This window comes from Mus caroli, unplaced genomic scaffold (genome assembly GCF_978045245.1).
Source record: "Mus caroli unplaced genomic scaffold, Mus_caroli_1 scaffold_5, whole genome shotgun sequence".
In the NCBI taxonomy this organism is placed as follows: Eukaryota; Metazoa; Chordata; class Mammalia; order Rodentia; family Muridae; genus Mus; species Mus caroli.
Window position 1 is genome coordinate 130700356 of NW_028227260.1, and position 14797 is coordinate 130715152.

At 40.1% G+C, this 14797-nt stretch overlaps 1 protein-coding gene across 1 annotated transcript in view; it reads right to left on the minus strand.

Annotated features, from left to right (window-relative positions):
- Positions 1–2367, minus strand: part of Frmd7 (FERM domain containing 7) — a 45808-nt gene extending 43441 nt beyond the window's left edge. The window contains exon 1 of the mRNA XM_021152901.2: positions 2296–2367. Coding sequence (XP_021008560.1) covers positions 2296–2352 — 57 coding nt within the window. The 5' untranslated portion in view covers positions 2353–2367. The remainder of the gene's footprint in view (positions 1–2295) is intronic.
- Between the last annotated feature and the right edge of the window lie 12430 nt (positions 2368–14797).

Genomic DNA, 14797 nt, shown 5'->3' on the forward strand with positions numbered 1-14797 from the left:
ATCACATGGCTTTCCTCAGCTACAATGACCTCTCTTCTTTATAAGCCCAAGCATTACTCTAAGCTGTTCAAAATACTAGCACTAATAGAAGAGAACTTTCTGCCAGCTTATTATTTTGTTTGTTGTTTTAAGCCTGAGTCTCTCGTAGCTGAGGCTGGCCTCAAACCCCATCTGTAGCTGATGCTGACCTATAGTTCCAGCACTTTGGAGATTGGGGGGGGGGGTCACAGGATTGCACCATTCTGTTGCATTTATGCATCTGCATTGAAATCAGTAAACAAAGTTCCAGTATGGTATCCCTGACTTCTAGTGACCACCTTGCTTAGTAGTTCTTTCATGGGTAAGGAATATATGGACATGCTAATGGTTTACAAAGGCCACAAATGTTCACTGTATACTAAATTATACATCCTTTGGGGACAATACAAAAAAATCATCTTTGTGAGCAATGTTTCAGGCCTTGATAACTACTGTCTGATGAGTTCCCTGGATCCAGTTGTGGAAGGGAGAGTATGGGGAAGAGTTCTGGATTCAAAACCCTCACTCTGTATTTATACACTACACAGTGATAGTGTACACACAGTGATAGTGTACAAGCTATCCCCTGATCCTGCACCCCCACCATACTCCCACCACCACCATTATTTCTATGCCTACCATTGGTTAAGAAGACACTGTCATGTCAAATGGCCAAATGCTAAGTCAAGTTCTGTTGCCCTCACAACAAAGATGCTTCTAGCACTCTAGCCCATGCTATTCCCACTCAGAAAGGCACCATGATTGCTACTCATGGTGCAACCTTCCACCAAGTAAAAGGCATCAGATGCTTTGCTTTGACACTCGAATTGCTGGGTATCAAATCTCTCTCATTATCTTTCCAAGGAACACAATGTGTTGCAGCTGGAAAGAGACAATCTGACTTGAAGGCAAGTCAGGCTGGCTTCAAGCTGCTGGAATTGGCTCTTGGGGAGGTGAATTTTGTGGCACTATAGTACCATGCTCCCCACTGCCCATATAATTGGCTCTGAATTAGAACTGCACATTTATAAAACTCTTCTGTCACTTTTTGTCAAAGATTTCTCTTTGAGTTGCATGAAGTATCTATTAAAAACTTAGCCTAAAGCAGTGTCTTTTGAATACCCAGCTCAGTAATTTGGGTTCTGGAGCACTGGACCAGTCCACCACCAGCTTGCAAATGGACAAATTACTCAAAAGACATTTTCCACCCCTCACATACACTTCCAAGAAAGAATAGGAAATGCCCCATAACTCTAATGGAATCCATTTGCTACAAAAACAAATCATTCAGGTCCGAAGAACTAGAAATGCCCTTTGCACATAAAACTGAAAGGAAGAGACAGCAAAATAGCAGCTGAAGCCAGAAAGTCATCACCAACAAAACCCGATTCAAATCAAAATAAAATCCTCTGGAAAAATGGGCTACCCTCACACCCTACATCACAGCTGAGCTTAGAGTAGTTTTCAGTTTATTTGTAGAGGAAAAAAAGAACCCACAACATTTTTTGTATGAATTTCATGGAAAATGAACTGTTTGTTCCTTGTTAGAAGCTAATGTAAATGTCACAGGAAAGAGCAGTTTGGCTTCCAATAAAATGAAAAGCAGAACGTTTCAAAATGCTCATGCATAAATCCTGACATCAAATTGCACATCTCTTAAGATGTTGGAGCTTTCAGCACTAGGTGATGTGCTTAATACATTTGTTCTTTCTTGAAGAAATGAGGTATAATTGTATGCCATCATCCTGTAGCTAGGAATTAGATTAAGAACTCTGAAGTATAAGTGCTAAATCAAACTAAATCGTCTCTTATCCTTTCTCCCTTCTTCGCGGCATTGTTTCCTGAAGTTCTCATTAGAGCTGTAACTCTGCTCCCTGTAACCCTTAGATTTTTTCTGAGGAAAGGGGGCCAGCTTTCCCCTCATTTCCCTCAGAACGTCCGAGAGTGAGACTCCCAGATAAATAGTTTCACTGAACAATAACGCCTTATTGGGTAGTAGAACTAAGTTGTTGTTGCCTTTGCACAAATATGTAGCGTATTTTTCAAATCTGTTTTCAATGTCCCTGGAGAAAGAGAGCAAGTTCTAGAAGAAAGGTTAATGGGAAAACATGAGCCAAATCGTGACATTAAATACAGACTCCTTTTCCAAATCTAAAAACCACAGTCCTCTTTCATTCGGTTCTAAAGAAGATATAACAGTGCTGCTAATGGGCTGTCCACAAATGACCATTATTGAATGAATAATAAAGGAATAATAGCGACGTGATTTCCACTTACATCAACCACAAAAATCTTCTGGGAATCATCCAAAAACTGCACTTTTAAATGGAGCATCCTCAGCGAGGCCGTTGGGCTGCGAGCAAGCAGATTCAGATGGCTGTGGGAGCTGTGACAGGAAGGGGGCTTTCTCCAGGCATCTCATTCTCAGCTGGATGCTGAGCACGCGTGTCCCCCCACCCCCAGCCAGGCATCCCTGCTTCCAGCCGGGCCCACTTGGATTTGCTTGAAGTGAAGCACACCCAAGGGCGTTTGCACTGCTGAGTACTGAGGATCGATAGCATCCGGGCAGCCTCCTCTTTGGTCCACGGGCAATCCAACTGGACTTTGAACGCACGGCCTTTCTGCAAAGAAAAAGAAAACAGGGAGCAAACAGTCACGGCTCTCTTTTTCTTCAAAAGCGAGCAATTTGTAAACACTTGATTAAACTTGGAGAAGCAGAGAATAGCCATTCTCGGAAGCCAAAAGATGACTTAGTCTCATTTTATACTAGAGATCCCGTGGCTGAGCCATAAGCCACATAAGCTATGCTTTACACTTTAAAAATATATCTCTTAATTAGTTTGGATTCACCTGATTTACAAATGGAAACTCATATTCTTTGTTCTTATATATCCTTCATCCATATATATATATATATCAAATATATGCTTTCAATTGTTTTAAACATCCATAACTTAGAAAAGAAAAAGCACACAGCCAAGAAAATACAGAGAGCTTCATTTCCACCCCTGCCTGCCACATACCCTTATTAATAATCAAATTGATCCGTTTTTTTCTTGTCCTTGTTTTCCATCCAGTGCTTATACAAATACTGTGCAAGTCGATCCAAGTGTATCTTCCCTATGTAGACAACAGAAACAGGCTGCTATTATCCTGTTCACTCCTTGCCTTTCTTGCCCTCATAGTGCAAGTAGATCTCTGACAGCAGTGCACAGAGAGCTTCCTCCTTTCTTCTCATAGAGGCGTTTTGTATTTTGTAGGCAAACCACAGTGTACTCCATTGCTCCCAAATCATTCTTTTCTGTCTCAATAAGGATGAAATAATTATTGCCATTTGTGGTTGTCAGTCTGACTTTCCACCAGATCTCCAGAAGTGGAGTTGCTGGTTAAAAGTAACATCATGATAATTTCTAAGTTTCCCTTCATAAGGGCTGCTATTGTTGAGTTGTCGCCCAAAATTCAACATGTTGAAGTAGTTTCACCCAGTAAAAACACAAATAATTACAGAAATTTGGGGATGGTATTGGTTTGAAAGAGGTCATTAAATTCAAATAAGGTAACTGAGGTAAGTTATCAGCAAATCTACAGAGGAAAAGAAACTCAGACTCAGACACAGAGAGAATAGACAATACACCAAGAATGTAAAGATATGGGGACGAGAAGACGGATACTTAGAAGCCTTGGGAAATGGCCCCACGAGTCATGTAAACACATTGAGCTTAGAGTTCTATGGCTGGTATTATGAGAAGAGGAATCTGTTGTTTATGTCACCCAGTTTATAGGGCATTGTTCTGGAAACACAGCAAACAAGGCAGCACTTGTAAGATTGCAGTCCCCAGAGCCGCGGAGGAGAATACCATAGTTCTTCCTCCAAAATGTGTGGTGTTCAAACTGGAAGATGACAAGAAAAGAAATCTCAGTGTAGCCCTAAACTTCAATTGGTTTACATCGTAATGTTTAAAGAGCATGTCAATTTCTTTTAGAGGTGTCAACAACCTGCCCTTTAAAATAGCATAGCTATTATCTTTTCTCTACTTCTGGGAACATTTTTTTTTTAAGTTAAGAAGAATGTGGCCTGGTTATAGAGCACCTGACTAACATTCGTGAACTTCTGGGTTTGATCCTTTGCACAGCAAAATAAATAAATGAGAAAATAAACAAAAGGACCAATAAATAAATAAATAAATAAACTCACAGCCATTTGGCATAGGTCATTGGCATCAATTGCACTTTCACCCATTTGTCCTCTCGCTAGAAAATTTGCTTATGTTGCAGGTCTCATGGGAAACTTTTTATTTTTGTGTAATTAAATTTATCAAAAATATATAAAAACCTCAAAAAGTCAGACTCCAACAAACCAGATAACCCAATTAAAAATGGGGTACAGAGCTAAACAGAGAATTCTCAACAGAGGAATCTCAAATGGCTGAGAAGCACTTAAAGAAATGTTCAGCAAGAATTCTCACCTGAGGAATACCGAATGGCAGAGAAGCACCTGAAAAAATGTTCAACATCCTTAATCATCAGGGAAATGCAAATCAAAACAACCCTGAGATTCCACCTCACACCAGTCAGAATGGCTAAGATCAAAAATTCAGGTGACAGCAGATGCTGGCGAGGATGTGGAGAAAGAGGAACACTCCTTCATTGTTGGTGGGATTGCAAGCTTGTACAACCACTCTGGAAATCAGTCTGGCGGTTCCTCAGAAAATTGGACATAGTACTACCGGAGGATCCCACAATACCTCTCCTGGGCATATATCCAGAAGATGTCCCAACCGGTAAGAAGGACACATGCTCCACTATGTTCATAGCAGCCTTATTTATAATAGCCAGAAGCTGGAAAGAACCCAGATGCCCCTCAACAGAGGAATGGATACAGAAAATGTGGTACATTTACACAATGGAGTAGTACTCAGCTATTAAAAGGAATGAATTTATGAAATTCCTAGGCAAATGGATGGACCTGGAGGGCATCATCCTGAGTGAGGTAACACAATCACAAAGGAACTCACACAATATGTACTCACTGATAAGTGGATATTAGCCCAAAAACTTAGGATACCCAAGATATAAGATACAATTTGTTAAACGCATGAAACTCAAGAAGAACAAAGACCAAAGTGTGGACACTGTGCCCCTTCTTAGAATTGGGAACAAAACACCCATGGAAAGAGTTATAGAGATAAAGTTTGGAGCTATGACCAAAGGATGGACCATCTAAAGACTGCCATATCCAGGGATCCATCCCATAATCAGCTTCCAAACGCTGACACCATTGCATACACTAGCAAGATTTTGCTGAAAGGACCCACATATAGCTGTCTCTTGTGAGACTATGCCGGGGCCTAGCAAACACAGAAGTGGATGCTCACAGTCAGCTATTGGATGGATCACAGGACCCCAGTGGAGGAGCTAGAGAAAGTACCCAAGGAGCTAAATGGAACTGCAACCCTATAGGTGGAACAACAATATGAACTAACCAGTACCCCGGAGCCCTTGTCTCTAGCTGCATATGTATCAAAAGATGGCCTAGTCGGCCATCACTGGAAAGAGAGGCCCATTGGACTTGCAAACTTTATATGCCCCAGTACATGGGAACGCCAGGGCCAAAAAGTGGGAGTGAGTGGGTAGGGGAGTGGTGGGGGGGAGTGTATTGGGGACTTTTTGGATAGCATTGTAAATGTAAATGAGGAAAATACCTAATAAAAAAATTAATTCAAAAAAAAAGAGAAATGTTCAGCATCCTTAGTCATCAGGGAAATGCAAATCAAAAAACAAAAAAACAAAAACAAATCAGAATGGCTAAGGTCAAAAATTCAGGTGACAGCAGATGCTGGCGAGGATGTGGAGAAAGAGGAACACTCCTCCATTGCTGGTGGGATTGCAAGCTGGTACAAAGACTCTGGAAATCAGTTTGGCATTTCCTCAGAAAATTGGACAGAGTGCTACCTGAGGTCCTAGCTATACCACTCCTGGACATATACTAAAAAGATGCTCCACCATACCACAAGGACACATGCTCCACTATGTTCATAGCAGCTTTATTCATAATAGCCAGAAACAAGAAACAACTTAGATATCCCTCAACTGAAGAATGGATACAGAAAATGTGGTTCATTTGCACAATGGAATACTATTCACCTTTAAAAAACAAGTACATCGTGAATTTTGCAGACAAATGCATGGAACTAGAAAATATCATTCTGAGTGAGGTAGCCAAGTCTCAAAAGGACATGCTTGGTATATAGTCACTGATGAGTGGATATTAGTCAAAAACACAGAATACCCAGGATACACCCCACAGACCCAAAGAAGTTAAACAGGAAGGCTCAATTAAGTATGATTGAACCCCACTTAGAAGGGGGAACAAAATAGTCATCGGAGGCAGAGGGAGTGAGAGAGGGGAAGGGGAGGGAAGTGGGGGTGGGGTGGGGTAGGATCTTATATCAGGAGAGACAGGAGAGAAATCAAGAGCACCAGAAAAATGAATGGAAATCTGCAGCTGCCTGGGGTGGGGTGGGGCAGGGCGAATTTTTTGGAAGTTCCAGAGACCTGAGATAAGGGAGGTTCCCCGGACTCAATGTAGGTGACCTTAGCTGAAGTGCATAACATTGGGGACATGAAACCTGAACGGGCCACCCCCTTTAGCCAGGGAGATCCCCCCAATGGAGGGATAAGGACACCAACCTACCCTCAAAAGTTTTTATGCCAAATTTGTTCTGTCTAAAAGAAATGGGGGGACAAAGATGGAGCAGAAACAGAAGGACTATCCAACCAATAACCCGCCCAACTTGAGACCCATCCCATAGGTAAGCACCAATCCCTGACTCTGTTATGTTGGACTTATTCTGATATTATGTTACGCCTCTCAGAGGACTCTACCTAGCTGCTGACTAAAACAGACACCTGCAGCCAAACAGGTGGCCTACTCTTATAGAAGAGTTGGGGGCAGGACTGAAGGTGCTGAAGGGGATAGGAACTCCACAGGAAGACCAACAGAGTCAACTAACCTGGACCTCTGGGAGCTCTCAGAGACTGAGCCAACAACCAAAGAACACACAGGGGCTGGACCTAGGCCACTGACACATATGTAGCAGACATGCAGCTTGGTTTCCATGTGGACCTCCCAGAAACTTGAGTGGAGACTCTCCTAAAGCCATTCCCCAACAGGACTGCCTTGTCTGGCCTCAGTGGGAAAGGATGCTCCTACTCTGGAAGAAAGTTGATGCACCAGGGTCGGAAATACTCAGGAGCACCCAACCTTCTCCGAGGGGAAGCGGAGGGAAGAGGGTCTCTAGGGGGGGGGGTGTTTGGGATCTAAATAAATTAATTAAAGCATTTTAAATTAACAATGTAAAAACATCAATTATTTTGTTATTTAAAATAGTCTCTGGATTTTATGATTGCAGGTGTGTGTGTGTGTGTGTGTAAGCGATAGAGTGTGTGGAGGTCAGAGGACCAGCAGTGTGGAGATCAAACTTGGGAAACTGTGTGTGGTGACAATCACTTTTATGCACTGAGCCAATTTTAGTGGCCCTAGCCTGTGGATCATGAGTAATAGTTTAAACGGCTTTCTTCACCTCAAAGTTTGATTTTACTATTTTGCTATTTAAGTGGTTTCCTTTTAACTTCCTGTTTGGATTTTGTCCTGATGTATGTATGGTATTAGGTATGACTTCAACTTAATCTTTTTCCAATCAGCTACCCAGTGTTTTAGATATTATTAGGAATAATGTGCGTTTCTATGTCCACTAATTTGGGAAGTTGTGTTTACCAAATTAAAAAATATGTACTTTTGTCTATTTGAAGAATTTTATTCTCTTCCATCTGTGCACAAATATCAGTTTAGCGTTTATAACTCTGGTGTATGTTTTAATATCTAGTGAGGTTATTCCATGCTCCAGTACTTTCTTTTCCACAATTCTCCCATTTTGTTCTTCTTCACTCACTCTGTAACCTTGTCCTATTTCAGGCAACAAACATTGTATGCCATGTTAGAATTATAATTCTGCTTAAGGATGATTGATATCTTGGTGGTGGTGACTGGCTATGTCTTTCCATTTGTTCTGGCCTACTGTTTAAATTATTATGTATTGATTGTTGTGTTATATGAGCACACATGTTGAGCTCACAGGACAAATTTCATCAGGGAGTCCTCTCCTTCCATTGCAGGTTGAGGGAATTGAACTCAGATCACCAGATTTTTATCTACTGAGCCATATTGCCAGCCTCTTGTTCAGGTTTTAGTTTATTCCCTTTTTCCCAAAATGTTATTGTATCTAATGCATATTTATATAAATAAAGAAGTGAAAAGAATACCTTCTCCAAGGATGATACACTTAGTGGCCAATACCAATTGGTCTGCCTTAAAAACATACAAGTAAATACACTCAGCAGATTCTCTTTGTACATTTATTAGTGTGTCTTGATTTTTTTAAGAAAAAGAAAGTATGATTTTGGGGGTTACATAGGCTGGGGATGGTATATTAATTAAAAATAAAATTATTATTATACATCACACACAGGCACACCATCTCTTGGTTGTGTTGTGACTTGACAGTCTTCTCTGTCATATCTTCTGAATAATGAGTATATTATATCTTGAGTCTGTATATGTGACAGGAATTTAATTTGCCTATTCGTGTTGGGATTTGTAGTAGTTCTTTATTTGACCCATGTATTTTCAGGTCAAATACAATTCTATTATTTTACGTAGAGATGTTTTATCTCTTCCTTTCTAACTCTTGGAACACTAGGGTTTTTTTGTTTGTTTGGTTGGTTGGTTGGTTGGGTTTTTTGTTTTTGTTTGTTTGTTTGTTTGTGTTGTCTAATTGGTCTAGCCAATGTCCCAATGAGATGTGAAAACAATGACAATAGCAAACTTCTTGTTTTCTTCTCCTGACTTGTGCGGGAAATCTTTCAGTGCTTCCCCAGTAAGTAAAATAGTGGCTTTGGAAAGAGACATCTTAAAATGTACAGTTAGCCAGATTAGGCAAGAAGCCAAAGGCACCACCCATTGTCTACAGTGAACCAACTTATTCTATGTCACTAAATAAATAGGCTGGTAAAATTAGACCAATGAAATGTTGTCCTCTGATGGACAAGAGTGCATACCTCTGTTAATATTTTGACAGCTCACAGCACAGTCTCCACAACAACTGCCACTGGAAAGGCAGCTGCAGGGCTGGGGAGCAAGAACAGTAACTCTGCTGACTGAAAGTCTATTTTGAATCTTAACCAACAAAGTGACCTGGTCACGTTAGCTCCGAGCCTCAGAGGCTCCTAACTGATAAAGTAAGGACGTGATTCACATTCATAGGTTTGTTAAGAGGACTGATGGAGATGCATATTGCAGGGACTGCAGACAGAAGACAACTCAAGAAACTTGCTGCATAGGTGAATGCCTACATATGAAAAATGATATATGACCTTTTGGGGCTGAAGTTGAAATGATCACTAAAGAGTATGTTCCTTCTTCCCCTCTTTCTCTGCCTGGACTTGATCATTCTAGTTTTACTGGAAAATTCTTGGGAATAAACTGTGATCCAAAACAGGAAACCCTTTTCAGGGAAACTTATTTCTTCTGCTTTAGAGTAAAAACCCAAAGTTGAGCTCACTCTTGGAAACATGAGCCTGGCCAGTCTGTCCTTACTTAGTCTCTCCACATGCAGGGAGGTGGAGAGCAAGAGCTGGGCAGGCAGCCAGAAAAGGAGCAGAGGAGAGAGTGGCTGTGGATTCCCGCCTTAGGAGACTGGGGAGAATTAGTCTGTCAACAGAGAGATTATGATTATTATTGGAAAATAAACAAGAAGTTCAACAACAAAGCAAACTACAACTGCTTAAAAAAAAAAAAAAAAAAACCAAAAAAACCCCCTAATATCCCAAGAGTGATCTGCCATGCTATTTGTACAATTGAAGTTAAGAGCTGATGTCAAAGTTAGGGCAATTTTTGGCATCTCATCATTAGGACCTTATTCCTGTGGGAATAATGTTCATTAGCTTTAGGATTCCATATTAAAGTGCTAATGTTCTCGAAGGCATTCAGTCTTCCTACTTTTGTATTCAACTGAATGCCAAGGCTTTAACGGTGTTTTTAGTGTGTATTTTGTTATTCATTTCATGTGCCACAACCCAACAGGTTTTTTTTCTCCTGGTTACATAAAACACACTTGCTTTGGATTGGGCATGGTGGTTGTATTTGTTACTTTTCTGTCAAGGCAACTTATAGAAGGAAGGGTTTATTTAATCTTATGTTACCAGAGGAATGGGAGTCTGTCGTGGTGAAAAAGTATAGCAGAAGTGGCAGGCATAGTGGCTCACATCGAAGTCACAAGCACAAAACAGAGAAAGCAAAGGGAAAGTGGAGAGTGACTATAAACTTTGAAATTGTGAAGCTGCTGATGCACTTCCTCCGACAGGGTTCCCCCTCCCCCAAATTCCACAACCTCCCCAAGGAGGGCCATCAGCTTGAGATCAAGTGCTCCAATAATCTGATATATATACATATACAAACACATTTTATCTATATATCTTTATCTATCTATCATCTATCTATCTATCTATCTATCTATCTATCCATCTATCTATTATCTCTGTGATTTCATGGGCAGCCTGGTCTATAAACCAAATTCCAGGCCAGTCAGAGCCACACAGTAAGACCCAGTCTCAAACAACAATACCGGACGGTTGGACAATAATATCAGCAACAAAATCCCTCAAAGAAAGGGTGCAAGTGCAGCTCATTAGTAGCCTGTTTATCCAACTATTGGGCATGAGTGGCCCTGGGGTCAATTCTCAGCATAAAAATAAAAATAAACCAAAAAAAAATAGAAACGTAAAGAAGTAATTTAGACATCTGAAATTAATTCAAGCAAGCTGAAATAATCTCCATTAATTCATAGGTATACCCTACACACAACACAGAAGAAAGTGTCATTAGACAGAGGAGTCAGGGATCAGGGACAATATCCTCATTAAACTCTCCCCTCCTTGATTTTTTCTTAGTAAAGATCAGTTGCCCAGTTCTTGTCAATCAAATAATAAAAAAAAAAAAAAAAGAGGATCCTGCCCTCCAGGATTCTTGACTATCTCTTTAAAAATCACTATCAGCTCAGTGGTAAACATCATGACCAAAGCAACTTAGCAACTTTGGGAGAAATGTGTTTATTTCAGCTCTCTATTTAGAGTCCATCCTTGAGAGAAGCCAAACCAAACACTCCAGGCCAGGGATTGAAACAGTAACCACAGACAAATTCTATTTACTATCTTGCTGCCAGGCTCATATTCTGCTACCTCTCTTAGAGAGCCCAGGCAAGCCTACCTAGGGTTGGTTCTACTCACAATAGGTTTGGGCTCTCTCTGATTGAGAAAATGTCTCACAGATCTGTCTGAAGGTCAATCTGATAGAGTCGACTCATCAATCGAAGTTCTCTCTTCCAAGACCTATAAAGCTGGCAACTAAGGTGGGCTGTGGAAAATTTAGCACTCATGTCACATTGTCTTGCTCCACTTGGTTTCTGAACACACATGTGAACTTGGCCCAGTGTTAGGTCTAAATGCATGAAACAGCTCAGCTCAGACTATGGTATATCATGAATTGTAGTGCTTAAAATGTTTAATTATGATTTTTATTAATGAGAGAGAGCACATGTGTGTCATGGCACACACGTAGAGATTAGAGGACAACTTGCTTTACCTGCTGAGCCATCATGTTGGCCCTGTAATATTTTTTTCTAAATAATTTTAAATTTGTTATTAGTATGTGTTTGTACACAATACATGTGCACGGGCCATTTGCCATAATATTGGTGAGGACCCCATGTTTATGATATCAGTGTGGTGGTCAGCGGACAGTTTTGTAGTGTTCATTTTTCTCTCTCATCCAGGGATTCATCCAGGGATTCATCCAGGGATGAATCAGATAGTCAGGCTTGTGTAAAGAGCATATCTGATCACTGAGCTATCTCACTGACCCAATTTTATTGTTTTTATTGTACTGCACACACACATAAAATGTCTGCTATTGTTGTTTAAGTTTCTCATAATGATTTAAAGGAAACTTTAATACATTCATCCTATCATTATTCAGTATACAAGTATCAAATTAGCATACATTTGGATTATTACATTATATTAAACTATTATATTGGAATGTTTAATTTAAAAAAAAAACCTGCTGTTTGGTTTGCTGACTTGAGTTTGAAAACAATTTTAAGAGAATTTTTGACTTGGAATTCAGACAGAATTTCCAACCGTGTCTGAAAGGGTCTTAAGCATGCTTCTTCAAAATTGTAATAAGCATTTATGCAAAGCAGTATTGTTGGCATCACTGATTATAAAATTAAAATATCAATCAACTCTAAAGGATATGAAATATGCTCTATCACCTACATTATCAATTATCTTCCAATATTGAATTATTTACATAAAATTGAACAAGTCCATCTATCTCATTTACCTTAATCTTCAAAAGAATAGTAAAAATTGTATGTATGTGTGTGAGGTTAATCTTCACTCTCAATGTGGCTGGATTTGGAATGACCCAGGTAGCATGTTTCTTGGTGTATCTGCGAGTATATTTCCAGAGCATTTTAACCAAGGAAGGAATAAAAGTACCCAGACTGAAATCTCAAACTAAATAAAAAGGGGGTTCTTGTGTTTCCTGAGTGGGAAGGAAAGACAACCAGTGGCATCGCCACCTTCTACCCCAGCAATGGACTGCATGTCCTCAAACCTGGAACCAAAAGAAACCCTTCTTCAAGTTATCCCTCACAAGCATTTGGTCACAACTATGAGAATAGTAACTAAGACAGGAAGAAAGAATTGTTTAAAAAAAAAGACTTTGTGACTTATTATCAACAAATGTTTGGGTGAGATATTGATTTTATATACCCGGGGTCACATCAGAATTCCTCAGGTGAAAAAGGGATGTGGGTAGAAAAAAATAAAATAAAAAATGAAAACTTAACAAGCTGGCCTAACTGCTCTCTTCTGTCCTTATACAACATTCCTCTGTCTCCATTCTCCTTACCCTTTCTAGTTTCTAACCACAATTCTGCACATCTATGGGGTATGTGTGTGAGAGAGAGAGAAAGAGAGGGGGGGGGCTTTTTTGAGCTAGGCTCTCACGCTCTAGCCCTGGTGACTTAGTATTCAGTGTTAGTCACCTGACCTCAAGCTTTTGGTGGTCCTTATGATGCTGTCTCCCTCATGCTGGCATTACAAGCATGTCCAACACACCCAGTGAACTCAGCTTGTTTATTAAGGCTTCCACACGCACATACAACAGATGTGCCCCATCTGTCTTTCTGTGTTTGACTTATTTCACTTATAATTTCCTCCAGCTACATCCACTTTACCACAAATAATAGGATTTTTGTAACTAAATAAATCTCCATTGTGTGTACATACCACATTTTCCTTACCCACCACTGACTGGTGGACACCTCAACTATTTCCATATGTTAAATTTTGTGAATGAGTGTACAAGTTTATGTGGCTTTTTTGAGGTGTTATACTTATTCCTCTTGGATCTATATTCAGAAGTCAGATAGCAAGATCATGTGGCAAATATAGTGACTCTATTCTTTGTTCCTCAGAGATAAGAAGTTAAATATTATAAAAAGTTTATAAGATACATATAAGATATAATAAGTTTGAAGGCCAGCAACATAGCTCCAAGTGTAACGGTGCTTTCTACCAAGTCTGAACACCTAACTTCAATTACCTGGGCCCACATGGCAGAAGGGGAGAGCACAGTAATCCAAATTGTTCCCTGCTCTACCCTTACTCCCATGCTGTAGAGCCAGCATGGACTGCAAAGTTCTTCTAAGAAAGCCTGGCAAAAAAACAAAGCCCTGGAACATCTTGAAAACAGCCCATAGTTTCCCTTGCACACAGAGTCACCATCACAGGAAGTCTTCAACTTATAACACATTTGAATACAACTCCTGACCAGTATTTGGTTAATACCTAAGCCATAAGGGCCCAGCCATGATCCTTAATGATTTAGCACAATCATTCTAGTTGGACTACTAACCAATCAAGTAAAACCAAACCAAGCAGCAGCCCCCATTGGTAGAAGAGTCAGGATCCAGAAACACATGATACTCAACAAAAAGTTATGAGAAATTCACACCAAAAAGAAGGTACAATTTACAGAGATGAGGAGAATCAATTAACAACAACTTTTTTTTTGAATGTTGAATTTAATAGAGAAGTTTAGGCACTCGCCAGCTACCCACAACACCCGCCACAGGATCTTAAGACTTCTGGTGATCCATCCTTTCATCACCGCTACGAACTTTGTCTCTGTAACTCCTTCCCTGGGTGTTTTGTTCCCAATTCTGAGAAGGTGCACAGTGTCCACACTTTGGTCTTCATTCTTCTTGAGTTTCATGCGTTTAGCAAATTGTATCTTAAATCTTGGGTATCCTAAGTTTTGGGCTAATATCCACTTATCAGTGAATACATATTGTGTGAGTTCTTTTGTGATTGTGTTACTTCACTCAAGATTATGCCCTCCAGGTCCATCCATTTGGCTAGGAATTTCATAAATTCATTCTTTTTAATAGCTGAGTAGTACTCCATTGTGTAAATGTACCATAATTTCTGTATCCATTCCTCTGTTGAGGGACATCTGGGTTCTTTCCAGCTTCTGGCTATTATAAATAGGGCTGCTATGAACATAGTGGAACATGTGTCCTTTTTACCGGTTGGGACATCTTCTGGATATATGCCCAGGAGAGGTATTGCTGGATCCTCCGGTAGTACTATG